Here is a 27,542-nt window from a genome sequence, read left to right as displayed (position 1 = left end):
AACTACTGATAGCCTTGGGAGAGCCAGTCCTGACAAAACTCTACCATCTGGTGAGCAAGATGTATGTGACAGGCGAAATGCCCTCAGACTTCAAAAGGAATATAATAATTCCAATCCTGAAGAAAGCAGGGGTTGACAGATGTGAAAATTACCGAACTTTCAGTTTAATAAGCCACGGCTGCAAACTACCAACACAAATTCTATATGGACGAATGGAAAAACTGGTAGTAGCCGACCTCGGGGAAGATCAGTTCGCTGGCCGCGGTGGTCTAGCGGTTCTGGCGCTGCAGTCCGGAACCGCGGGACTGCTACGGTCGCAGGTTCGAATCCTGCCTCGAGCATGGGTGTGTGTGATGTCTTTAGGTTAGTTAGGTTTAAGTAGTTCTAAGTTCTAGGGGACTTATGACCTAAGATGTTGAGTCCCATAGTGCTCAGAGCCACTTTTTTTTTGAAGATCAGTTCGGATTCCGTAGAAATGTTGGAACATGTGAGGCAATACTGACCCTACGATTTATCTTAGAAAATAGATTAAGGAAAGGCAAATCTACGTTTCTAGCATTTGTAGACTTAGAGAAAGCTTTTGACAATGTTGACTGGAATACTCTCTTTCAAATTCTGAAGGTGGGAGGGGTAAAATACAGGGAGCAAAAGGCTATTTACAATTTGTACAGAAACCAGATGGCAGTTATAAGAGTTGAGGGCCATGAAAGGGAAGCAGTGGTTGGGAAGGGAGTGAGACAGGGTTGTAGCCCATCCCTGATGTTATTCAATCTGTATATTGAGCAAGCGGTAAAGGAAAAAAAAGAAAAATTTGGAGTAGGAATTAAAATCCATGGAGAAGAAATTAAAACTTTGAGGTTCACCGATGACATTGTAATTCTGTCAGAGACGGCAAAGGACCTGGAAGAGCAGCTGAATGGAATGGACAGTGTCTTTAAAGGAAGATATAAAATGAACATCAACAAAAGCAAAACAAGGATAATGGAATGTAGTCGAATTAAGTCGGGTGATACTGAGGGCATTAGATTAGAAAATGAGACACTTAAAATAGTAAAGGCGTTTTGCTATTTGGGGAGCAAAATAACTGATGATGGTTAAAGTGGAGAGGATATAAAATGTAGACTGGCAATGGCAAGAAAAGTGTTTCTGAAGAAGAGAAATTTGTTAACATCGAGTATAGATTTAAGTGTCAGTAAGTCGTTTCTCAGAGTTGTATGGAGTGTAGCCATGTATGGAAGTGAAACGTGGACGATAAATAGTTTGGACAAGAAGAGAATAGAAGCTTTAAATATGGTGCTACAGAAGAATGCTGAAGGTTAGATGGGTAGATCACATAACTAATGAGGAGGTATTTTGGAGAGAAGAGAAATTTGTGGCACAACTTGACTAGAGGAAAGGATCAGTTGGTAGGACATATTCTGAGGCATCAAGGGATTACCAATTTAGTATTGGAGGGCAGTGTGGAGGGTAAAAATCATAGAGGGAGACCAAGAGATGAATACACTAAACAGATCCAGAAGGATGTAGGTTTCAGTAGGTACTGGGAGAGGAAGAAGCTTGCACAGGAAAGAGTAGTATGGAGAGCTGCATCAAACCAGTCTCTGGAGTGAAGACCATAACAACAACAACTCTGAAAGAAATTGAATCTCTTGAGTTATTTTATGGGAGAGCTATCAGGAAAACACACACATAATTTAGAGGCAATGAGGCATGCTGTGTGGGCAATCTTTTCACGCAAACTATCCATTGACCAAACACCAATGCACAATCTGTCTCCAAAACATGATTGTTGTAAGTTCAACAACAGAAATGAGACAGTCACACAAATGCGATTGAATGCAATTAAGCCCACATTCAGGTTTTTTGCAAATCCTGATTTATTGAGGAAGTGCCTTCACGGAAAGACACAAAAAGCAAATGAAAGCCTCAATAATTTAATTTGGATTAGATGCTCAAATATGACATAATGTGGAATTAAATTACTCAAAATAGGTGTCTATGATGCAGTTTTATGTTACAATAATGAAATAATGGCAGAATTGAAGTGTTGAAGAGAGTCGGTGTAGTTTCCGGTGTGTTTACCAAAAAAACATTTTTCACCATCGAGGAGAGCAGGGACAATAAAGCTAACAGATCAGTGTCTTACCTGCAAATACAGGCCAGGCAGATTCGAAGAGGAGAGAAGAGAAACTTGGAGGATGAGGAGTGTCAGTATCGAGGATTCTAAATTGAGGTAAGCTTATTACATGTAGAAGTCCGAGAAGAAAATCTTTGAACCTCATTTTCTCTGTTTTACATTTTTTACATTATTAGAAGCCTTTTCTCAAAAAGTGTATGCGCTGCCATGAAATTTTCAGGAACTGTTCGCAACATTTTGCTGTCTCCCTGGAACTAAAAAAATACGAGATCCAGCAATTTTAGATGATTGTATGTAGAAATATATTTAATTTTGGATGTGCAAAATTAAAAACTCTGTTAATGATACAATTTGTACCATAAACTAATAACTGTAGTTTAGTGGTCTTACAACCTTCTCAGGACACTACAATAAAATTTTCAGATTAATTGCATGATTATAATTTGACTTATGGCTTTTTATAAAAAAAGGCAATAAAAAATTAAAAATTCAGATTCCTGGCAAAATATTAATCCTGCATATTTTATGCACTAGTACTCATGGATGTACCTCTTTTTTAGACAAATATCAGTGTCCTATGAGAAGTTCAGGCAGGCAGGTGCTAATGAGGTCCAAAACTCACAAAAATCTCACAACAGGAAAGTAAATAATAATGTTACCATATTTAACCAAAATATTCGTGGATTAAAGAAAAAAGTAGATTCTCACAAAAGTAAAGTAAAAAATAATGTTACCATTTTTCACCAAAATATTCCGGGATTGAAGATTAAAGTAGATGAGCTTCTGGTTTGTTTAGATGAGATTGAATCTGATAATGTAATAGATACCCTATGCCTGTTTGAGCTTCACATTGTGTCTGATATGGAGAAGGTAAATATCAGTGGTTATAAACTAGCTGCACATATGAGTAGAGAGAATAAGGTGGGAGGAGGAGTTGCCATATATGTCAAAAGTTATCACTGTGTAGAAAGCTTAGATACAAAAATGTTTTGTCTAGAGCAACATATAGAAGCATGTGCCTGTCAACTTAAACTGAAGGAGGGCTCTTTTATAATTGTGCCTGTCAACTTAAACTGATGGAGGGCTCTTTTATAATTGTAACAGTATATAGGTCCCCTTCAGGAAAATTTCATTTATTCCTGGAAAACTTGGATGCCTTGTTGTGCTATCTGTCAGATAGGGGAAAGCAAATTATTATTTGTGGGGACTTCAATGTTGATTCACTGAAAGAGTGTAATAGGAAGAATGACCTGGAAGTCTTGCTTGGTTCTTTCAATTTGTCATCTGTCAGTAATTTTCCTACTTGGGTAGTAAAGGACAGCAGCACATTGATAGATAACATTTTTATAGACCAAGATAGGTTTAAAAACATAAATTCTTGTCCTGTTGAGAATGGCCTTTCTGATCATGATGCTCAGCTAGTTACAGTATATGACATAGCTCCATTCAGTAATTCAAAACTACCCTCCAAAGTTGTGCGTTCAATTAATGACTCAACAATTAGAAATTTCAGAGAAAATCTTCAGCAGTTAGACTGGGATGAGGTGTACAAGGAACCCGATGCTAATTTAAAATATAACTTATTTCATGATACACTTGTAAGAGAATTTGAAAACTGTTTCCCCAAGAAAGTAGTTAAATCTAATTATAAGAAACCATGCAAAAACCTTGGCTTACTAAAGGAATAAAAATATCTTGTAACCACAGAAGGGAACTGTATCTAACAACAAGAAAAAGTAATGATCCAGAAACAGCCAAATATTATAAAAACTACTGTGCTACATTAAGAAAGGTTATTAAAAAGTCCAGAAGCATGTGTGTCATGTCTGAGATTAATACCTCTGACAACAAAATCAAAACAATTTGGAATATTGTTACAAGGGAGACAGGGCAACCAAGAGTAGAGGATGATGGCATCACCATCAAAGCAAATGGAAACTTGATGAACAACAAACCAGAAGTCGAAAACATTATGAATAATCATTTTTTAAATGTTGTAGAGAAAATAGAATCTAAATGTTCATTAGAAAAAGCAAGGCAGTTAATGGAAGAGGCCTTACCAACACCATTTGATACAATTGAAATTCCACCCACCTCTCCTTCTGAAATTAGGAAGATAATAAACTCTCTCAAGAATAAGAGCTCACATGGAATTGATGGCATTTCCAGCAGGATAATAAAAGCTTGTTCCCAAGAAATAAGTGGGATTCTTAGCCAAATATGTAATAGCTCTCTGAACCAGGGCATTATCCCAGACAGACTGAAGTGTGCCATTGTTAAACCACTGCATAAAAAAGGGGGATATGTCTGATGTCAACAACTATCGCACAATCTCTCTTCTGACTGCCTTATCCAAAATTCTTGAAAAAGAAATGTATTGTGGAGTAGCTTCACACCTTTGTATAAATAAAGTTTTAACAAAATATCAGTTTGGTTTCCAGAAGGGTTTTTCAACGGAAAATGCTATATATACTTTCACTAATGAAATATTAAATGCTCTGAGTAACCGGAAGTCACCCATTGGAATTTTTTGTGATCTATCAAAGGCTTTTGATTGTGTAAATCATGGAATACCTATAGATAAGCTCAAGTGCTGTGGTATGAATGGGACAGTGCTCAAATGGTTTAAATCATACCTAACTGGAAGAGTGCAGAAAGTTGAAATAAACAGCTCACATAATGTGCAAAAAACTGGTGATTTCTCGAACTGGGGAACAATCAAGAATGGGGTGCCACAAGATTTGGTCTTGGGTCCTCTGCTGTTCTTGATATATATTAATGACTTGCCATTCTATATTCACGAAGATGCAAAGCTGGTACTTTTCGCTGATGATACAAGTATAGCTATCACACCCAACAGACAGGAATTAACTGGTGAAATTGTAAACGATGTTTTTCAGAAAATCATAAAGTGGTTCTCTGCAAATGGGCTCTCATTAAACTTTGACAAAACACAGTATATACAGTTCCACACAGTAAATGGAATGACACAATTAATAAATATAGACTAACCGTAGTCAGTGGTTTTGCAGAGACTGTAGGGGAAGACTTGACTCTACAGAATGATAAAATCTGACATCATGTTCGCAGTCTGTCTTGGTATCTGACAGGACATGGGATTCGAAGAATGGATTGGCCAGCAAGCTCATTGGATCTGAATTACATAGAACATGCATGGAGTTTGCTCAGAAGAGCGATTGCTAGTCATCAACATCCTCCATTAATGAATGAAGCTGTCAGAAATGCTGCCATTGTGGGACGATGCATCTCAAGACGCCTGCACTGCATTGATACTGAACATGCCCTATCGCATTCAAGAGTGCCTGAGGATTCGTGGAGGATCTGCATGTTATTGAACAATGCACTGCACACACCATTTTACGGTTTCCGATGTTGTGGGACATTTCGAATTTTTTTGTTTTTCAAAAAATGTTCCTTCTTCATTTCATAATCTGTTCAAAGAGAACATTTGGAGTAGTTTTCCTTTGAGTAATATTCTACTTATATTATCACAAAATGCAGTATAAGATGTTTATCTCATTTCAATATACAAGAACCAATCACATGTTTAACTTTTTTTGACAGATGTATTTAAGTAGCAAAAGAAATTAAAGGAATTCACATTGCTCTTGGATCCAAATGTTTGAACTACAGAAACAGAGACTATAGCACTGTAATTAATTAATTACTTTATTTATTTATTTCAGAATACAAATAGTCACACTGATCAACTTTTTTTCAGCCGAACAAAATGTTCAAATGAGTTGGGTATTTTTCAGAGGTTGTTACAAAAAGGTACAGCCAAACTTTCAGGAAACATTCCTCACACACAAATAAAGAAAAGATGTTATGTGGACATGTGTCCGGAAATGCTTAATTTCCATGTTAGAGCTCATTTTAGTTTCGTCAGTATGTACTGTACTTCCTCGATTCACCGCCATGATTTCATACGGGATACTCTACCTGTGCTGCTAGAGCATGTGCCTTTACAAGTATGACACAACATGTGGTTCATGCACAATGGAGCTCCTGCACATTTCAGTTGAAGTGTTCGTGCGCTTCTCAACAACAGATTCAGTTACCGATGGATTGGTAGAGGCAGCCCAATTCCATGGCCTCCACGCTCTCCTGACCTCAACCCTCTTGACTTTCATTTATGGGGGCATTTGAAAGCTCTTGTCTACGCAACCCTGGTACCAAATATAGAGACTCTTCGTGCTCGTATTGTGGACGGTTGTGATACAACACGCCATTCTCCAGGGCTGCATCAGCGCATCAGGGATTCCATGCGACGAAGGGTAGATGCATGTATCCTCGCTAACGGAGGACATTTAGAACATTTCCTGTAACAAAGTGTTTGACGTCACGCTGGTACGTTCTGTTGCTGTGTGTTTCCATTCCATGATTAATGTGATTTGAAGAGAAGTAATAAAATGAGCTCTAACATGGAAAGTAAGTGTTTCCGGACGAATGTCCACATAACATATTTTCTTTCTTTGTGTGTGAAGAATGTTTCCTGAAAGTTTGGCCATACCTTTTCGTAACACCCTGTATATTTGAATTACAAAAACTGATGCAAGTATTTCCAAAAAAATATACAAAATTGTAAAACAACTTGCTTACAAGCTTGGCATTATGGAAGAGGTAGAAGAACCTCAGGGGATCTTTTGGGCATGAACTGCAACATAGAAAAAATGTCAAGCCAGCATCAAGTGGCCAAAAGGAAGAGAGAATACATGAATTTCAGTCAACTGTTGTTTCTTCAGACCATTGCCAGCATAAGGAAAGAAGATATTCATGACACACTCAAAAATTAAAAAAAAAAACAGACTATCTGCATTAAAGTAAAAATAAGAGTTTCCTGTTGTGTGAGCATGAGGAAGGTAGCTGATATGTTAAAATTATTGTTGTTCTGTATAATCATTCCTGAAATTAACAGTTACTGCTATTGTATGGTTCAACATGATTAACATGTGACTTGCAGTACCTTCAGCTGGGGTAACGTTGGCCCTCTGCAGGCAACATTTGCCCAGAGAAAAACAAAGATTCTATGTCTTGCAGCTCACACATGCATGGAGGTATAAGGAGATGCATACATGCACCAATGAATATCCTTGTTTCTAGTCTTGAACGATAGGTGGTAACATCAGCTACACTGCTAGTTCACTGTTTTTGTGATTCACAAATTTGCCACTGCACCAGCACTTGTTTTGTTATGGTCTGCAACTCGCGGCAAGTTAGTGTGGTTCTAACTTTCATTTGGTTATCAGTTACGGAAGTAATTTAGTTTTCGGTAAGTAGGCCTAGTTTTTGTTTCCGCTTCGTTTGTCTAGATTAAGATTTAAAACAGAGAGATGTCAATTTCTCCATATAAGTATGAAATAAATATTGTATTTCGCGATGGGGTAACATTGGCCCATGTTTTGGGGTTACGTTGGCCCAAACGATGTTAGGCTTACAGGTTGTTTATTTCGTTATCTATCAGTAATTTTTTTCATTGCCCTTTTGAACAGAATTCTTCCCAATGAGACTGAGAAATGTTTTTCTTCTTATTTAACAGACAATGTCACGAATACCCAAGAAGAAACTTGGCTGTAAATCATACACAAATTACTCACCGGAGAAGTTGGAAGAATGTTTAGAAGCAATTCGTGCACATCAAATGACGCAGCCTGAAGCAGAACAAAGGTTTGGGATACCCAGATCGACAATAAAAAACAAGCTTGCTTGCAAGCATTCAAAAAATGTAGGACGATCTCGACTGTTTACAGATGAGGAAGAACTTTCCTTTCAACACCGTCTCATAAAGTTGTGCGATTTTTGATTTCCAATTGATGAACTGGACTTTCGTATGGCTGTCAAAAGTTATTTAGATAAAAAGGGTGACAATATTCCTGTGTTCAAGAATAATTTGCTAGGTTATGAGTGGACAAAATACTTTTTGAAGCACCACAATGAACTCTCTGTTAGAATGAGCTGAAACATCAAAAAGGTAAGAGCTCAAATCACTGAAGCAGGCTTGAACAGTTATATGGATAACTTGAGTGAAGCTGTGAAAGATGTTCCACCGTCCAGAATCTGGAATTATTATGAAACGAACATCTGTGATGACCCAGGAAGTAAGAAGGTGATTTGCAAACGAGGTGCAAAATATGTAGAAAACATTTGTAACTTTAGTAAGAGCTCAACTTCTATACTGTTCTGTGGCAATGCTGAGGGCAGGTACTTGCCACCTTATGTAGTGTATAAAGCTGAGCACATTTGGTCCATATGAACAGAAAATGGACCTCAGCTCACTCGATACAACAGAACCAAAAGTGGCTGGTTTGATGGAGTGACATTTGAAGATTGGTTTTTATCTCACTTTCTCCCTCCAGTGAAGCATGAAGAACAACAAATTGTACTCATTGGCGATAATCTGTCTTCCCATATTAACCAACAAATGATTCAGGTGTGTGAGGAAAATACCATTAGGTTTGTGTATTTACCACCTAACACCAGTCATCTCACACAACCATTAGATGTTGCTGTTTTTGCTTCGATGAAGAAACTATGGCGAGGGATCTTGAGGAAGTGGAAAGAGTCCAAGTCTAGTTCCAAGTTTACTACAGTCCCTAAAGACATGTTTCCTGTGCTCCTGTATGAACTAATGGATGGCTTAAAAGTGAACATATCCAAAAATCTTATATCCGGCTTTGAAAAGTATGGAATTTTTCCATTAAACAGGGAAAAGCTTATAGAATGCTTGCCGATGAATAAAAATCAAGTTGACATGGTACGAGAGGAATTCCTAGAACAGTTAGAGAGAAAAAGAAGTGAATATTTAACTTCCTCGACTGATGCTAAGAAAAGAAGAAAGAAGCTAGATGTACGTGCTGGGAAAAGCATCTCCGTTAACACTCTGAAACCGCTTGCTGCTGAGATACCTGCCTCTTCTCCACTTTCACCCAGAAATAAGGAAAGACAGAAGAGAAACACTCTGCCAAGTTGCTCAGATGATGATGATCCTGATGTATCACTGGGAGAATCAAGTGAAAAAATGAAACATTTTCAGTGCTTGAGGAGTGTTCATCAATCTGTAATGAGGATTATGTTGAAAATTACTTTGTAATTTTCCTTTTCAATGGGGAAAAGTATCCAGGACAAATAAGACAGATTAACAAGATGGGCTGTGTTGTTGAATGCATGGAGAAGAGACTTACTTGTTGTAGGTGGCCTGAAAGACCAGATTCGATGTTATATTCTTAGAAAGATGTGTTGTTCAAAATAACAGAACCCAAAAAGGTGTCTAATAGGAACCAATTTTCATTTCCTGAATTAGACAACTTTAATTAATCAATTACTGGAATATTTAAACTGTTCTGAGCTTTTACAATAAATAATAAAACAAAAATATACTAATTGGTATTTCCTTTTTCATTCTCTCCCCTTAACTTTTAGTTATTTAACTCAATTTTGGGATTTAAAAGACTTATTGAAGTTTAGTAACATTCTATAATTCTATTGCATTTTTTTAGGTTTTTGTAGACACATGGGAACATGTGGGACTAAGTTACCCCAAGTGAAGTTAACATTGGCCCAATTTAAAAAAAAAAAAAAAAAAAATATTGCAGTCATAAACAGTTTCTAAAATTTGTTAACACTAGACTGATCATCACATATGGAATTTAGATGCTTTAAAAATATTGTATTACAGTTTACCAGTACTCTGTCAGCTACCAAGAGCTTTTGTTGTTGTTGTTGTGGTCTTCAGTCCTGAGACTGGTTTGATGCAGCTCTCCATGCTACTCTATCCTGTGCAAGCTTCTTCATCTCCCAGAACCTACTGCAACCAACATCCTTCTGAATCTGCTTGGTGTATTCATCTCTTAGTCTCCCTCTTAAGATTTTTACCCTCCACGCTGCCCTCCAATACTAAATCCCTTGATGCCTCAAAACATGTCCTACCAACCAATCCCTTCTTCTAGTCAAGTTGTGCCACAAACTCCTCTTCTCCTCAATCCTATTCAACACCTCCTCATTAGTTATGTGATCTACCCATCTAATGTTCAGCATTCTTCTGTAGCACCACATTTCGAAAGCTTCTATTCTCTTCTTGTCTAAACTATTTATCGTCCATGTTTCACTTCCATACATGGCTACACTCCATACAAATACTTTCAGAAACGACTTCCTGACACTTAAATCTATACTCGATGTTAACAAATTTCTCTTCTTCAGAAATGCTTTCCTTGCCATTGCCAGTCTCCATTTTATATCCTCTCTACTTCGACCATCATCAGTTATTTTGCTCCCCAAATAGCAAAACTCCTTTACTACTTTAAGTGTCTCATTTCCTTAACATGTCAAATATTGTGGAAAAGTGGGCCAGTGTTACCCCTGCTGATGATATCTGTTAAATTTGAGAGAAATTCTCATAAAATTAATGCAATAGTGCTGAATAAATTATCTGCCATGTTGTCCCCCTTCCAGCACCAAAACTGGCTATGTAATATGATAATTGTACAAATTGTTCAGCCCTTTTTCAATTTATGCTTATTGAACTGGCCTCTCTAATATAGATAGGTCACAGAGTTGTCTAACTAGGTATTCTCTAGATATACTCCAGGTAGAGGAAATTTCCCTACAGTGTACACTCAGAGGCGAAACACTATAGCCAGAGACGCCTGCGTCTAGCAAGGTTTTTGTCCACAGGATAAAAGCACATTTAGAAATAATATTTGGACAAATGAATCTGTTCCACCATGCAAAGTTTCAACTGCTCCAATTCCTTACATGGTCAGTGGATCAAACAAGGCTCTTCAACTGCTTAGCTTGCCCAATAAGAAGACCTAGACATTTGCACATCTCTGGTAGCATCTGATCATCTGACGCATAGGCTTCCATTTTCTGACGGCCCTCCTAACCTCTTTCCAGTGGTGCCTATGATGATGATTTCTCTGCTTTCTCCTATATCGTCTTCTAGTTCTAGCACTGGTGATGAGAGTTATACTGGTGTGCCTGTGAAATTACTGCTGCTGGTGACAGTGATGCTGCATGTAGTGGTTCTATTTCTGGTAACTGAACGGTCCTGTTATTGGTAACACTTATGCTTGCTTTGATAGTTCTACTGAAGGTGACGATTCTGATGCTGATTACTGTTTGGGGTTGGTCATCTCTGAGTATCCCATGTCTGATGAAATCATTTGACATATCATATAATTATGGTTTCTATACAAACGTGGCATCTAGGAATCTGCTGCAAAGGTCCTTGAATTTCCTGACTAATTATTTGCTTGCACAGGAGTTTTCCATCAGCGTAAGCTGTACTTGTGTGGAGAACTAACTACTAACACATTTCACTGTAGCATTCTCTCAAGTGTTTCTGTTGGCATCCTTGTTATTTAACAACTTATCAATGGAGATCACTGCTACTTACTTTCATTTCCAACGACATAATTTATTCCTTTTGTTCCTTTCTTTATTGCATTGTGATCTATGTCTACATCCGTACTGCGCAAACCAGTGTGAAGTACACAGTAAAAGATAGGCCTACATCCCATTGTACCACTTTTTCCCCATTTCATCCGTGTATGGATCGCAGGAAGAATGTCTGCTGAAACGCCTCTGAGCGCGCTGTCATCTCGTCTTCAATGGGGACGATACGTTGGTGGTTGTAGTATATTTCTCGCTTACTGCTGGAAGTTGGTGATTATGTGAGCTTTCGCAATTAGTCGGCGTCTGTCTTCACGTGTTTCGCAATTCAAACTCCTTGACGTCTCCCGCGGTTCAATACTAGTATATTGTTATAACTACACTAAGTAAATAGTTCATCAGCTTCCTTCTACTTCACCAAATTAATTCCAATTTTATGACTCTTTTAAATTACTGAATTTCGCGCTTCTTTGGGAGTAAATGGTAGCCCCATTGTTCATAACGAAAAAGTACTGTATTGGACACTTAAGAACAGTTATTCATTTAGAATAAGATCAGGTCAAGGAATAAATGCACGGAAAGAATGAGAGCAATTGTTGCTCTTATCTAGAATTTTGCATGTTTCACTTTGTCAAAAACCAAGTGTAACTAACGTGCACTCAAAATGTTTTTAAACCCTCGGTAGATTATTTCTAGATTTTTAAGGACATGAATTACGTGATAGTCTAAAAAACAGTCTGAAGTTTCGTGAAGCATTCCAACTTGCTCTGAACTTTAACTGAATTGGAAGTCTGTCAATGAGCACAGAGTACACTCAATGCTACGCGCGCTCACAGCTGTATCTTTGTCAAGGGAGCACAGATCTTTTGCCAAACATCATAATAAGGTAAGCGTCATGGCGGCAATGAAAGAAGTGGTGTCATTGTACCAGCAACTGAAAACAGAATGGAACAAGAAACCACCGAACCTGAACAAATGTGGAGAACTTTTAACGAAATTAAAGGTAGTAATGTTCTTTTGTAAAATATTCACTCAGTACTTCTTAAGTAATTTCTACTTGTAGGATTGTGCACGGAAGGAGGTAAATTATGTGACACCTGGTAAACCTGACACCCACACCTTGGTTCTCGATATGTTTCTGTGCCCTTTGATCATCAGTTTATCACTTTATATTTTGAAGCGGAATTTTAGTCTCTTGTCGTTCGTAGTCAGTTCAGTAAACCCAGCTAACCTCTACTCATCCCATTTGTTTCGTATCATTCCCACGACCAAGATTTCAGGGGGATGGCCACTATCGCATGATATCTCCTAATATATTAAGGCAATAAGTTCGCTTGACACGACAGTTTTGTTTTTTGAATTAACAGAGAATATGCTGGCCTTGATACAATTTCTTTCGAACAAGATTATACTTTTTAGTGACTGCGTATGCCCAGAAATGTTCTTTGTGATTATTATTTAGCCGTCTTTGTGTGCTTTCGTGGCAAATGGTCAGGTAAGCGGTGTATTAGATTTGGGCAGTTTGCCTCTCAGCAAGGAATTTTTCAGATTGTCGTCTATAGCATGAGAATGTTTTGTGCGAAAACACATTTAGGTTGTACGTAATTGTAAGAGTTGCAAGCAAATTTTTACCACAAAATTGTTCAATTAATGTAAAGGAATAGAGTCTTTTGTTAGTATGGTCAAGCATTGCTGCCACTATGACAGGTTTCACTGCTGTCAATTATTCCTCCACATTCGTGTTGATGTAGCTATATACATGTCAGTCCCAAGCCCTACCCACCCACAAACTACTTTGGCTGAGTAGCATGGTATATGTATGAAAGGTGTGGTGTTGTAATAATAATCCACCAGGACTGTTTTTCCCCCCTCTGCTGGCTATGAGAGATGGTTAATTGTGACGTGGTGTGGTATAAAATCTTAAATGTTATTTCTCATTTGATACTTTTTTCATCACAATAAATTTACAGATTAGCAATGTTTTATGCAAATAGTTGTTTGTGGTTCTCTGCTGTTCTATTTTGTACATTCCTTGGATAGTGGTTTATAATTGGCATTGTTAACTGTAATTTGTAAATTTTATAGTTTGGCATTGTTGTTCTTTGATGTATATAATACATTTAGCTCTTTGTGAATGCAAACTACAAGTATAATTTGTATTTCTAGTAAAATTCCCAAACATTTTCTCCTAAATTTTTCTGTGTTTTGGATATTTGTGCAATAGGTTCACAATAATGGTATTTGGCCAAAACCAGTTGCTTGTTAAACAATTTAAACAGCAGTTAATAGTGTCAGTATCATCATTTTGAAGTTTTATGAAAGCTCTAAGACCCAATAAATAATAGTATTTTAATATTAGTTTTGGATTACTAAACTCAGCATTCATTGCTGTGAATGCAGACAGATTGTTAACAATCTTTGCTGAATTTTGTTAGTGTGTTGTTAAGTTGGTGTACTAGAGTCAGAGCTACCTGTCAAAGAAGTCAGACTGGCTGGGCAACGATGGAAAGCTTAGTCAGTCAAGTACCTTTGCTTTTCCATTTTAACAGCCCTTGCACAAAATTTCTTCAGAGATGGCACAGGTAGTATTGCCGTGTATGTGTGGCATGTGGTCTGATATGGATGGTGCCAATTTGATGCTTGCTGACAAGTCTCATTGCCTATGAGCTTATATTAACTGAATGCTCGATGGTAACATACTCTTTTACATGTCCCCTATTGAAAATAAGACTATGCTTAAATTTCTATGGTGATTAAATATTCCTGTGTCTTAAACATTATGGATAATTTCCCTTGATGTGGGGAACACTACAAAAGTTGCATCTGTGTATGTCAAAACAATTTCCCCTACTTCTCAGTTCCCACCCCCACCCCAAAAGCAGAACTCACACTTCCCTCTGTGTCTTTATACATTATTGGGGAAATAAATTGACAGCAAGGTGTGAAAGGGGATAGAAGATCGCCTGAAGTAACACCATCAAGTTGTTCAGTATATTATTAAATAAGGTCATGTGACGGTAAGCAAGAGCTGAAACAAAGTAAAATTAGCTTCACATTTTCCAAGTATCAGTTGTAAAGACTCAATAGAGCCAGTCTCTCTCAATAAAGAAACATCGAAGCTCACTAGAATTATTAACTCATAAGATTCAAGACAATAGAAAATAAGTAAAAATCCAGTGTGATGAGTTTCCCTGCGGAAGGTCCTTGTAAATGCAAATTAAATAAAAAGCTGCTGCACTGACATTTTGCTCTCATTTCCAAGAATTGGGGTTCAAATCTATATCTGGCCAGCCATATTTAGATTTTCTGTTAAGACTTGTCGTCCAGTCAATGAGATATGATCCTGGACACCTGGCAGTGCTGACAGCTTTCAGCTCTGAAGTGTAAATGGCTGCATATGGAAACAGTCTGTAGAACTTGAATAACACTGAAGCATTACTGTAGACATGCACAAAATTGTTTTATGTGCTTGGTCGAGATAGTCATGCCAAGCCCACTGCAAATGTCAGGGATAGTCTCTCACCAACTCTATTGTAGTACAGTATGGTTCTTTTGGAAACAACTGATTCCCATCCACACGAGTGTTCAGTCTGAGCTTGTTTTCCATCTCATATCATTGGAGCTCAGAATTTTGTGTGATATCAACTTGCTAATGAAAACGAGTAAAATGTGTAAGAATATATGCAATCCAATATTTTATTAGATATTAAGCATAAAACAATAATTTTAACTGAAAAAACTTCGGAGTTACACTATAGCATGCTATATTAGCTTAATATGCACTTAAAAAGTCAAGGAACATGAAAAGTACATTAAGAAGGTATGTTTCAGTTACTAAATTTTAAAAGTCTATACTGTTGCCATGCCAAGTACACTAATGTGTTAGCAAAAGAAAATTATCTTTTGTCACTGTTTATTAAAATACCTTTCACTGAAATTACTTATGTACCCTACCTTACCTTTCATTTTGAAAGCAATGATCGTCCAAATACTTGTCCAAATTGTTTGCAGGCATAGGATCTTGCCAGTCAGAAAGAATGTTATTGTAGGAGAAAAATGATCCCTCCACATAACATGATATTGATGGTGGGAATTTTAGGAGAGGAAATGTTCCTGGAGAGTTGTCCACTGCATCATCTTCTCTCTTGATGGCGATACTGCATGCAGTAGCAAAAGTCGAATAACCTGGTTTCTTGCAAAAATAGTGTCAAATGTACTCAGGGGCCCTCTGCCCAGGAACACTCCCAATCTCCATTAGTTTTCATTTGATGTTTCAACAATAGTCCTGATAGATTCTAATTCCTCAAGGTTGCTGGTAAGGGAGCTGGAATTGCTATAATTGTATTACAGAGCATTTGAATTTTAGGTTCACCAGTAGTTTAAGAATCATAAAAGGTTTTATACTTGGATGAGACCTGGAGACGTCAGAAGGTTTCAGGTTGATTATATAATTGTAAGGCAGAGATTTAGAAACCAGGTTTTAAATTGTAAGACATTTCCAGGGGCAGATGTGGACTCTGACCACAATTTATTTGTTATTAACTGTTGCTTAAAACTGAAGAAGGTGGGAAAGGGTAGAAACTTAAGGAGATGGGACATGGATAAATTGAAAAACCAGAGGTTGCTGAGAGCTTCAGAGGAAGCATAGGCAATGGTTGACTAGAATAGGGGAAAGGAATACTGTAGAAAATGAAAAGATAGCTTTAAGATATGAAATAATAAAGGCAGCAGAGAATCAAATAGGTAAAAAGACATGGTCTTTTAGGAATTCTGGGATTTAATTGATGAAAGGAGAAAATGTAGAAATGCAATAAAAGAAAGCAGGAGAAACGGAATACAAAAATCTAAAAAATAAGACTTACAGGAAGTGCAAAATGGCTAATCAGGAATGGCTAGAGGACAAATGCAGGGATTTAGAAGCATGCATCACTAGGGGAAAGATAGATACCTCCTGCAGGAAAATCGAGACTTTTGGAGAAAAGAGAACCACCTGGCCGGAATATTGAGAGCTCAGATGGTAAACTAGTCTAAGCAAAGAAAAGGAAGGTGAAAGGAGTATATAGACGGTCTGTACAAGGGAGATGTGCTTGAGAACAGTATTATAGAAAGAGACGTAGATGAGATGGGAGGTGTGATACTGAGAGAGTAATCTGCTAGAGCTCTTAAAGACATAAGCTGAAACAAGGCCCCAGGAGAAGAAGATATTCTGTCAGAATCACTGATAGCCTTGGGAGAGCCAGCCATGACAAAACTCTTCCATGTCGTATGCAAGATGTATGAGACAGCCAAAATACGGTCTGACTTCAAGAAACATGTAGTAATTGCAGTTCCAAAGAAAGCAGCTGCTGACAGGTGTGAAAATTATTAAATTATCAGTTCAAGAAGTCATGGTTGCAAAATCTAACAGAAGTTCTTTACAGAAGAATGGAAAAACTGGTGGAAGCTGACCTCTGGGGTGACCAATTTAGATTCCTGAGAAATATAAGAACACACGAGGCAATATTGACTCTTTAAAACTTCTCATAGAAGCTAGAGAAGGGACAAACTACATTTATAACATTTGTGGACTTAGAGAAAACTTTTGACAGTGTTAACTGGAATACTCTCTTTGAAGTTCTGAGGGTAGCAGGGGTACACTACAGGGAGCGAAAGGCTATTTACAATTTGTACAGAAACCAGATGGCAGTTAAGAGTCGGGCGGCCATGAGAGGGAAGCATGGTTGAAAAGGGAGCGAGGCAGGGTTGTAGCCTATCCCCGTTGTTATTCAGTCTGTATATTGAGCAGGCAGTAAAGAAAACAAAAGAAAAATTTGGAGTAGGAATTAAAACCAAGGGAGAAGAAATAAAAACTTTAATGTTTGCTGTTGACATTGTAATTCTGTTAGAGACAGCAAAGGACGTGGAAGAGCAGTTGAATGGAATCGACATTGTCTTGAAAGGAGGATAAAAATGACATCGACAAAATCAAAATGAGGATAATGGAATGTAGTCAAATCAGGTGATGCTGAGGGAATTAAATTAAATTAGGAGACAACGCACTTCAACTAGTAGCGGCCTAGATGAGTTCTGCTCTTTGGGCAGCAAAATAACATGATAGTCGAAGTAGGAAGGATATAAAATGTTGACTGTCAATGGCAAAAAAGCATTTCTGGGAACGAGAAATTTGTTGAAATTGAATATAGATTTAAGTGTTAGGAAGTCGTGTCTGAAATACCTTTCGGGATTGTAGCCATGTATGGAAGTGAAACATGAATAATATACAGAGAACCAACAGACCTTTCAGAACAGATCCAGAGTACCTACAAATAAACAAGAAACAAATAATAGAAGAAATTACGAAAATCAATAGCAACAACTGGACAGAACTGTCAGAAAAAGTAAAAGAACTGATAAAATTGGGGCAGCCACCGAGAAAAAGGAAACACCGATGGTGGAACATCACATGCGACAGGGCCATAGAAGACAGAATACAAGCCTGGAAAAAATTTAACAGCCATAAAACACAAGAAAAATGGGAGGACTTCAACAAGATACAGAAAAACACTTCAAAAACAACCCGAAGGGACAAAAGTGGTTACGAAAACAGCAGGTTGAAGGAGATAGAAGAAGACTTCACCAGAAACAACACACGAAATTTTTACAGAGTATTCCGAGAAAATATGACAGGATATCAGCCACCAAACTCGTGCTTCAAAAGACAAGATGGAACACTGGAGACAAATCCGAAGAAAAACTGAAATATTAGCCAGATACTTTGACACGTTACTTAACTGTGATGAACCAAAACAGAGATTACAGTTTACAAAACCGGAACCCAACCGGGACTCCGAACCCCCAACATATGAAGAAATCGTTAAAATAATAAAATCATTGAAAAATAACAGAGCACCAGGTGAAGATGGACTGATTGCAGATATCTGGAAATTAGACCATGAAAACATTACACCCAAAATTCATAGTATAATCAAAAACATCTGGGAAACAGAAAAGATACCAGAAGAATGGAAGTCAGCCCTAATACACCTCCTTCACAAGAAAGGAGACAAAACAGACCCTAACTGTAGAGGAATTTTGTTACTGCCGGTGGCATACAAAATTCTATCAAAAGCTCTGTTAAATCACCTAGAACCTCAGATAGATCCACAGATTGGAGAATACCAAGGAGGGTTCAGGAAGGGAAGATCATGCAGTGAGCAGATCTGGTGTCTGAGAACATTATTAACAACGAGAAAGTCCAGAAACACCACAGTAACATTTGTTGATTTCAAGAAGGCTTAAGATTCCATAGACAGAGAAACACTTTTTAATACACTAGAAGAAATGAAGGTAAACAATAAAACCAGAAAACTAATTCAGGAAACATTAACAAATACAAAGTCAAAAGTGAAGTTCATGGGCGAGATCTCAGAATCTTTCGAAATCAAGACAGGAGTGAGACAGGGAGATGGCCTGTCACCCATTTTATTTAACGCTGTTTTAGAGAAAATAATCAGGACGTGGGACAAAGGAGTCAATGGGGTAAAGATGGGGAGAGAGAAAAATAGAACCGTCAACATAAAATGTGTGGCCTTTGTCGATGAGATAGCCATCATTACAAATGACAGAAAGGAAGCCCTAGAGATATTGCATGAAATCGCAGCCAGAACAGGACTACAAATATCACATGAAAACACCCAGTACGTGGACACAAAATCTACAGACAGAAGCCCATTGATAACAAAGAACGGAAAGATAACACAAGTAGAAAGTTTCAAATACCTGGGAGAGATCATACAGAAAACAGGACTGAATTCAACAGCCAATGAAGAAAGGGTTACAAAACTACAAAAAGCGTACAGACTTACATGGAACCATTACAATAAAAGAAATATTTCCGTCAATGCCAAGTTAAGACGTTACAAAACAGTAGTCTTACCTGAGGCCTTGTATGCCTCAGAAACAACAGTAATCAGAGGAAGAACTAAAATCAAGGAAATGGAAAAGCAAGAGAGGAAAATTCTGAGAAAGATCTATGGGCCAGTTCAGAGACGGGGGATCTGGATAAAGAGACCAACAAAGGAATTGTACAAACAGGCAGATACAATTACAGACAATATCAGAAAAAGAAGGGCAAAATTCTATGGGCACATTCATAGGATGAATGAAAATAGGCTGACCAAGATGATTTTTAACATAGTGGTGACGAATAAGGTGAAAACTAACTGGGTAAAGGAAACCATGGAAGACCTCAAAAATCTAAACATCTCCACAGAAGAAATATCAAACAGAGGAAAATACAGAGGAAAAATCAACAAACAAATTCGAAGAAACACCAAAAGAGAAGAAATCAGGAAAGAAGTGGACAGAAGAGAGGAAGAAGAAACACAATGAATTTGAGAGGTTTTTGGGAAGAGAAAAGAAAGAGACAGAAAAAAGTGCCACGAGTGTGAAATGTACCAATTTATGTACCATATTGTCATTGTGAATATTGATCGTGTTTTAACGCTCTCCTTAATGGGGAATTAACGATGATAATAATAATAATACAGTTTAGGCAGAAAGAGAATACAAGCTTTCGAAATGTGGCGCTACAGAAGAATGTTGAAGATTAGATGGTTAGTTCAAATAACTGTTGAGGAGGTACTGACGAGAAGAAGGGACTGGTTAAGAGGACACATTCAGAGCTATCAATGGGTCATCAATTTAGGACTGAAGGGGTGGGGGGGCTAAAATTGGAGATTAAGGGGGCTGCACAGGATAGAGTAGAATGGAGAGCTACATCAAACTAGTCTTTGGATTGAAAGCTACAACAACATTATTGTTGTTGTTCTTCTTGTTGTTGTTGTTGTTGTTGTTGTTGTTGTAGTAGTCTTCAGTCCTGAGACTGGTTTGATGCAGCTCTCCCTGCTACTCCATCCTGTGCAAGCTTCTTCATCTCCCAGTACCTACTGCAACCTACATCCTTCTGAATCTGCATAGTGTATTCATCTCTTGGTCTCTCTCTACGATTTTTACCCTCCACATTGCCCTCCAGTACTAAATATGTATTCCCTTGATGTCTCAGAACATGTCCTGCTAACCGGTCCCTTCTTCTTGTCAAGTTGTGCCACAAATTCCTCTTCGCCCCAATTCTGTTCAATACCTCCTCATTAGTTATGTGATATACCCATCTAATCTTCAACATTTTTCTGTAGCACCACATTTTGAAAACTTCTATTCTCTTCTTGTCCAGACTATTTATCGTCCATGTTTCACTTCCATACATGGCTACACTCTATACAAATACTTTCAGAAACGACTGCCTGACTCTTAAATTTATACTCGATGTTAACAAATTTCTCTTCTTCAGAAACGCTTTCCTTGCCATTGCCAGTCTACATTTTATATCCTCTTACTTCGACCATCATCAGTTATTTTGCTCCCCAAATAGCGAAACTCCTTTACTGCTTTAAGTGTCTCATTTCCTAATCTAATTCCCTCAGCATCACCCGACTTAAATCGACTACATTCCGTTATCCTCGTTTTGCTTTTGTTGTTGTTCATCTTATATCCTCCTTTCAAGACACTGTCCGTTCCATATAACTGCTCTTCCAAGTCCTTTGTTGTCTCTGACAGAATTACAATGTCATCGGCGAACCTCAAAGTTTTTATTTCTTCTCCATGGATTTTAATTCCTACTCAGAATTTTTCTTTTGTTTCCTTTACTGCTTGCTCAATATACAGATTGAATAACATTGGGGAGAGGCTACAACCCTGTCTCACTCCCTTCCCAACCACTGCTTCCCTTTCATGCCCCTCGACTCTTATAACTGCCATTTTGTTTCTGTATAAAATAGTAAATAGCCTTTTGCTCCCTGTATTTTACCCCTGCCTCCTTTACAATTTGAAAGAGAGTATTCCAGTCAACATTGTCAAAAGCTTTCTCTAACTACAAATGCTAGAAACATAGGTTTGCTATTTCCTTAATCTTTCTTCTAAGATAAGTCGTAGGGTCAGTATTGCCTCACGTGTTCCAACATTTCTACGGAAGCCAAACTGATTATCCCAGAGGTCAGCTTCTACCAGTTTTTCTATTTGTCTGTAAAGAATTCGCGTTAGTATTTTGCAGCTGTGACTTATGAAACTGATTGTTCAGTAATTTTCACATCTTTCAACATCTGCTTTCTTTGGGATTGGAATTATTATATTCTTCTTGAAGTCTGAGGGTATTTCTCCTGTCTCATACATCTTGCTCACCAGATGATAGTTTTGTCAGGACTGGCTCACCCAAGGCCGTCAGTAGTTCTGATGGAATGTTGTCTACTCCCGGGCCATTGTTTTGAATCAGGTCTTTCAGTGCTCTCTCAAATTCTTCATGCAGTATCGTATCTCCCACTTCATCTTCATCTACATCCTCTTCCATTTCCATAATATTGTCCTCAAGTACATCGCCCTTGTATAAACCCTCTATATACTCCTTCCACCCTTCTGCTTTCCCTTCTTAGCTTAGAACTGGGTTTCCATCTGAGCTCTTGATATTCATACAAGTGGTTCTCATTTCTCCAAAGTTCTCTTTAATTTTCCTGTAGGCAGTATCTGTCTAACCCCTCGTGACATAACCCTCTACATCCTAACATTTGTGCTCTAGCCATCCCTGCTTAGCCATTTTGCACTTCCTGTCGATCTCATTTTTGAGACGTTTGTATTCCTTTTTGCCTGCTTCATTTACTGCATTTTTATATTTTCTCCTTTCATCAATTAAATTCTATATTTCTTCTGTTACACAAGGATTTCTACTAGCCCTCGTCTTTTCACCTACTTGATCCTCTGCTGCCTTCACTACTTCATCCCTCAGAGCTACCCATTCTTCTTCTGCTGTATTTGTTTCCCCCATTCCTGTCAATTGTTCCCTTACGCTCTCCCTAAAACTCTGTACAACCTCTGGTTTAGTCAGTTTATCCAGGTCCCATCTCCTTAAATTCCCACCTTTTTGCAGTTTCTTCAGTTTTAATCTACAGTTCATAACCAATAGATTGTGGTCAGAGTCCATATCTGCCCCTGGAAATGTCTTAAAATTTAAAAGCTGGTTCCTAAATTGGCTTCCTCCTTCATTTGTTACCCCCAATCCATATTCACCTACTATGTTTCCTTCTCTCCCTTTTCCTACTCTCGAATTCCAGTCACCCATGACTATTAAGTTTTCGTCTCCCTTCACTACCTGAATAATTGGCATATAAACTTGTACTACTGTTGTGGGCATGGGCTTCGTGTCTATCTTGGCCACAATAATGCGGTCACTATGCTGTTTACAGAAGCTTACCCGCACTCCAATTTTTTTATTCATTATTGAAGCTACTCCTGCATTACCCCTTTTTGATTTTGTACTTATAACCCTGTATTCACCTGACCAAAAGTCTTGTTCCTCCTGCCACTGAACTTCACTAATTCCCACCATATCTAACTTTAACATATCCATTTCCCTTTTTAAATTTTCTAACCTACCTGCGCAATTAAGGGATCTGACATTCCACGCTCCGACCCGTAGAATGCCAGTTGTCTTTCTCCTGATAACAATGTCCTTCTGAGTAGTTCCCGCCTGAAGATCCGAATGGGGGACTATTTTACCTCCGGAATATTTTACCCAAGAGAATGCTATCATCATTTAACCATACAGTAAAGCTGCATGCTCTCGGGGAAAAATTACGGCAGTAGTTTCCCCTTGCTTTCAGCCGTTCGCAGTACCAGCACAGCAAGGCCGTTATGGTTAGTGTTACAAGGCCAGATCAGTCAATCATCCAGACTGTTGCCCCTGCAACTACTGAAAAGGCTGCTGCCCCTTTTCAGGAACCACACGTTTGTCTGGCCTCTCAACAGATACCCTTCTGTTGTAGTTGCATCTATGGTACGGCCATCTGTATCACTGAGGCACACAAGCCTCCCCATCAACGGCATGGTCCATGGTTCATGGGGGTGGGGGCCACATTATTATTATAATAACAGTTTTTATTACTTTGAAATCAGAAACCTCTTTTTCGGTACTCTTTCAGACTGCAAGAATTGCAACATACAGTCAACCTGTGTAATTGAGGTAAAGCAAATGTGCATTCTCGGTGCAGTTCAGTAGTGTGTACTGTTCATTCTGTCAAGATGTCCCCAGCCATTTGAAGCTTGGACTGTGGGCACATTCAATTTGCAGCAAGGAGGGCACTCTGCATGGGAAGTTACCTTCGAAATTGATGTACTTCACGGTGACATGTTAAGAACTTTCAGCCACTATCATGGAAAAAAAAATATTGCCACTCTGTCTCATAGTGGTTGCCTGCAGTCTACAATACTAGTTGATGACACAGAAAACTGTGAAAACTGTGTGTGTGTGTGTGTGTGTGTGTGTTTTTCCCAGTGCAGTGATGCATGGAGGAGGTGGGCAAGGAAACTCCTGGAAAGAAAATTATAGAAATGGCATCAGGTCCTCGTCACAGATGAGTGCAGGGTTTTTGTGACCCCTGATGTTAGTTTTAGAAGAATGCTAAGGCTTCTTGGCACCAATGCTTGCAGTTCCACAGTTTCGGCAAGGAAGTCGAACAGTCATGTTTCAGGCCAGTATCGTATACAGATGTCTGGGACACCTTGAGACATTCTTCCGTCCATCCTCAAAGGTTCCGTGGCATCACACGGTGACACACTTGCTGCTGCAGTGAGAATCCCTGCACTGTCAGTGACATGTGGCACCCAATACATATTAAGCACCATATTGCTGTGCGGGTGTAGTCTGAAATGTTTATTGGCACACCCGGATTAATTCTCTCCTCTGCTAGGCTATCACATCAGCCTCACTTCAACCCCTGAGACAGGGTTAAACGTGCCACGACTCCAATGTCGATAATCAAAGCTCTGTAGATTGGAATATTTACGCTGCTAGCAGTTCATACACAGCTGCCAACTTGCTCTAAACAACTGCTGCTGATACTCTCCGTGCAGCAAAACAGGACTACAGTACAGAATCAATATGGATAGAGTGACACAAAATACCACACTAAAATTTCCATGGAAACTAATATAATATTGGCTTCCATGAAAATTTCAAGTCAATCTCGTTCAAGTTAGCACCACTTTCAAACTAGCTCCTCATTCTAATATTAGAGGTTTCTTGCCTATTGGGCAGCTCTACACACTCTAAACAGTAACACTCGCCTAGAAAATATGAAATTGATGTCTGCACATGAGAATGCAATTTCCGAATCTTTGTAATAGATGACTCAATTGACCAGGAAGAACCACCTTCTCTCAGCTGCTGAAACACACTGCGGAAAACACCACCTTCTGCACCAGGGGCCACACACACAACTTCCACATCCCACGAGGGCTGCTGCCCGACTCCTCAATTTCACAAGTTACAAACTGCTCGGCAAAGTTATTTAACTTCTAGGCGTTCCAGGCAGACAAGATTCACGAGCAGAGTGCAGGATTTTCAGTGGCCAGTTTCTGCTTCCACTTAAAACATTTCTGTAAGGTGCTGCTTCTTTGCAGTACTTTCAGAACTTTCTCTGCCACAGATGTGAGAATGTACTAGGTGTCATAGGGAAATGACTCGTCCTCAAAAACAGCTGAGTCAGCTCTGACCACCATCTCTTTAGGAGGATTAAGGAAAGAATGCCGTATCATCTTCATGCCACACTTCCCCCTGCAAGCAGAAACTGGCCATGGCACCCACATTAGTTGCACTTCCAGGAAATATTGGTTAATTTAGGGGCTGTGCAGTATCGAGGCAGGATCTTATAATTTACCGATTGGCCCTACGGTCAATGTTTTGCCGATGTGTTCATCTCTAAGATGATAATGCTTCTGAATATTCTTCTCCATGAGGTAGGAATCAACCAAATGGAATAGCATGCAGAATCTGGTGACACAAATGGAATTTAGCATGCTTGAGACAAGTTAACATTCGCATTGCAATATTGCAGGAAACTGTCCCACACTGAATGTGAAAGTTGCTGTATAAGAGGGAGGCAGGTTTGAACAGCCAGATTCTGTTCGCCTTGTGGACAGCATGACAAGAACAACCCAAGCATGTTAAAATTCTTGGTAGACCAATACTGTAATCAATCTTATCCAGCAGCTGTTTTTTGTTTCGCACGTGCAGTATCTAACATATACTTTTTCGTTTATAAAGCTGCTTCTTTCATGCAGTGCTCCTCCAGAATCCAAGCTCACAAACATTCATAAGTACGTAGCTGACTCAAAACTTTTTTAAATGTCTGCTCTGTATAATAGAGTATTGTCAATCAATGAGGAAGCTCTGACATTAGGGTTTAATAACAGATTGAGTATTCTAACCTGCTAAAAGGAAAATGTGTGGAAGAGTTTATCAATAAAAGTATTTATGAATAACTTGACCCAGCATCTCACATGGATAACATGAAGTACCTACAGCTGGGCAACATGTCTGGTGTAACTTCATGAATTATATGCATAAATCTTTCTCTTGAATGGTTTATTAGTGAAAACAGTATGAAAATATCAACAGTAGTTCCTAGAGACACATTAACACACAGACGACCAAAAAAGGGTGCAGTGGGTGATTTGAATTTTGTAAGCTGTGTAGATGGGTTCATATCCTGACATCTATACAGTGTACTACGAATTTTCCAGAGGTGTGTGTTGGGATAGCAGGTACTTTCACTAATTGTTAATAAAGGATGGGGACTATATAATGTTTACTTGAGGGGCAGTGCAACAATGGCCTTTACTCTTTCTGCAGAATAAGCTAGTAAGGTGGATGTAATAATAACATAAAACTAGAACATTGGGCTCTTGCAAATGGATGATAATGGCTTACGTGTGCAGGGAGCAGATATCCATCATGTGTGTGCCTTTGCAGAATTAATAGCATTCTTTTAGTTGGATTTTGTGTGTGCTGTTTCTACTTTGGCATGGAGACTGTTGTTATCTGCCATGCAAATAGAAAGTATCATATGTAACATGGTTACAGACTTTTTTTATTGCCTGTACTTATCTTTGATTCAAAGAGTGCTACAGCAGCAAGGTATGCAGGGGACCTTCTGTGAAGTTTCTCAAGTAGGGGATGAGTTACTGACACCATAGAAACATTGAGAACTAGCTGTGAACCTTGCCTGCATAGCTTGGTCAGTAGGAGCATTGTCACTGAAATGCAACATTCCAGGTTAGTCTTGGTCCAACACAGTTTTAATCTGCCAGAAAATATAACATCTAATTTGTTTGTCAGACTCTGTATGAATAAAATTCACGTAAGAATACTTGCATGTGTGGTGCCTTCAAGTACTCGAATATCCACCGTCACCTTGCAAAATTTGCTCTTTCAACTGGGTTCTTTGGAGCTTATATAAAAAGTGCTGCCCCCCCAGGGGATCCACAACTCTTTTGTGGATACGTGCGTAGCGAGCACGGGGCCCCGAGCTAATGTGGCCTTCCTTCCTTTCCGGGCTGCATACCTTCCCTTTCCGCATCCTTCCCCATCCCCTGTCTTCACCCCCCCCCCCCCCCCTCACCTCTGGCTCTTTCCTTCACTTTCTCCCCCTCTGGGAGTATGGTTTGTGCCTACGTCCGGAGACGGACGCTTGTAAATGTACCGCACTCTTCGCTTTCCTTGCTTGTATGTCTTCATCTTTCTTCGTCCTTCTCTTTTCCTTACCTCTTCTCTTTACCTCTTCTCTTTACCCTTTTCTCCGCTGCGGCGTTTGAGACCCCTCTTCTTTCCTTTCCCTGTCTCTTTCTTCCTCCCTGTGCGTGTCTGAAGGCCGACCCACGCACTTCCATGCGTAGCCGGTGACGGGGTAACGCGTAATTCCCCGCCCCGGGTAGACAGGTAGGACACGTACGTACCCCCTGGTAAAGGCCAGGCCCAGGGAGGGGTGATTACCCGAGCTGATACCTTCCGAAAGTGCCGATTGGTCCCTCCGTCCGTTTGTCGGGAGGTGTGACCTGAGGTGTGAACAATCACCTAAGGCGGGTGTGCCCTCGGTGAGGGCCCCCACAAGGGAGGAGCGCGCCATCG

At 39.0% G+C, this 27,542-nt stretch overlaps 1 protein-coding gene across 2 annotated transcripts in view; it reads left to right on the top strand.

Annotated features, from left to right (window-relative positions):
- The first annotated feature begins 12,404 nt into the window (after positions 1-12,404).
- Positions 12,405-27,542, top strand: part of LOC124717066 (26S proteasome non-ATPase regulatory subunit 8) — an 80,215-nt gene continuing 65,077 nt past the window's right edge. For both annotated transcript variants that reach the window (XM_047243749.1, XM_047243748.1), the window contains exon 1: positions 12,405-12,554. In XM_047243749.1, coding sequence (XP_047099705.1) covers positions 12,447-12,554 — 108 coding nt within the window. In that variant the 5' untranslated portion in view covers positions 12,405-12,446. The remainder of the gene's footprint in view (positions 12,555-27,542) is intronic.

This window comes from Schistocerca piceifrons, chromosome 9, assembly GCF_021461385.2.
Source record: "Schistocerca piceifrons isolate TAMUIC-IGC-003096 chromosome 9, iqSchPice1.1, whole genome shotgun sequence".
Lineage (NCBI taxonomy): Eukaryota > Metazoa > Arthropoda > Insecta > Orthoptera > Acrididae > Schistocerca > Schistocerca piceifrons.
The sequence above is the reverse complement of the archived record's forward strand: the minus strand, read 5'-3'. Positions and strand labels throughout refer to the sequence as shown.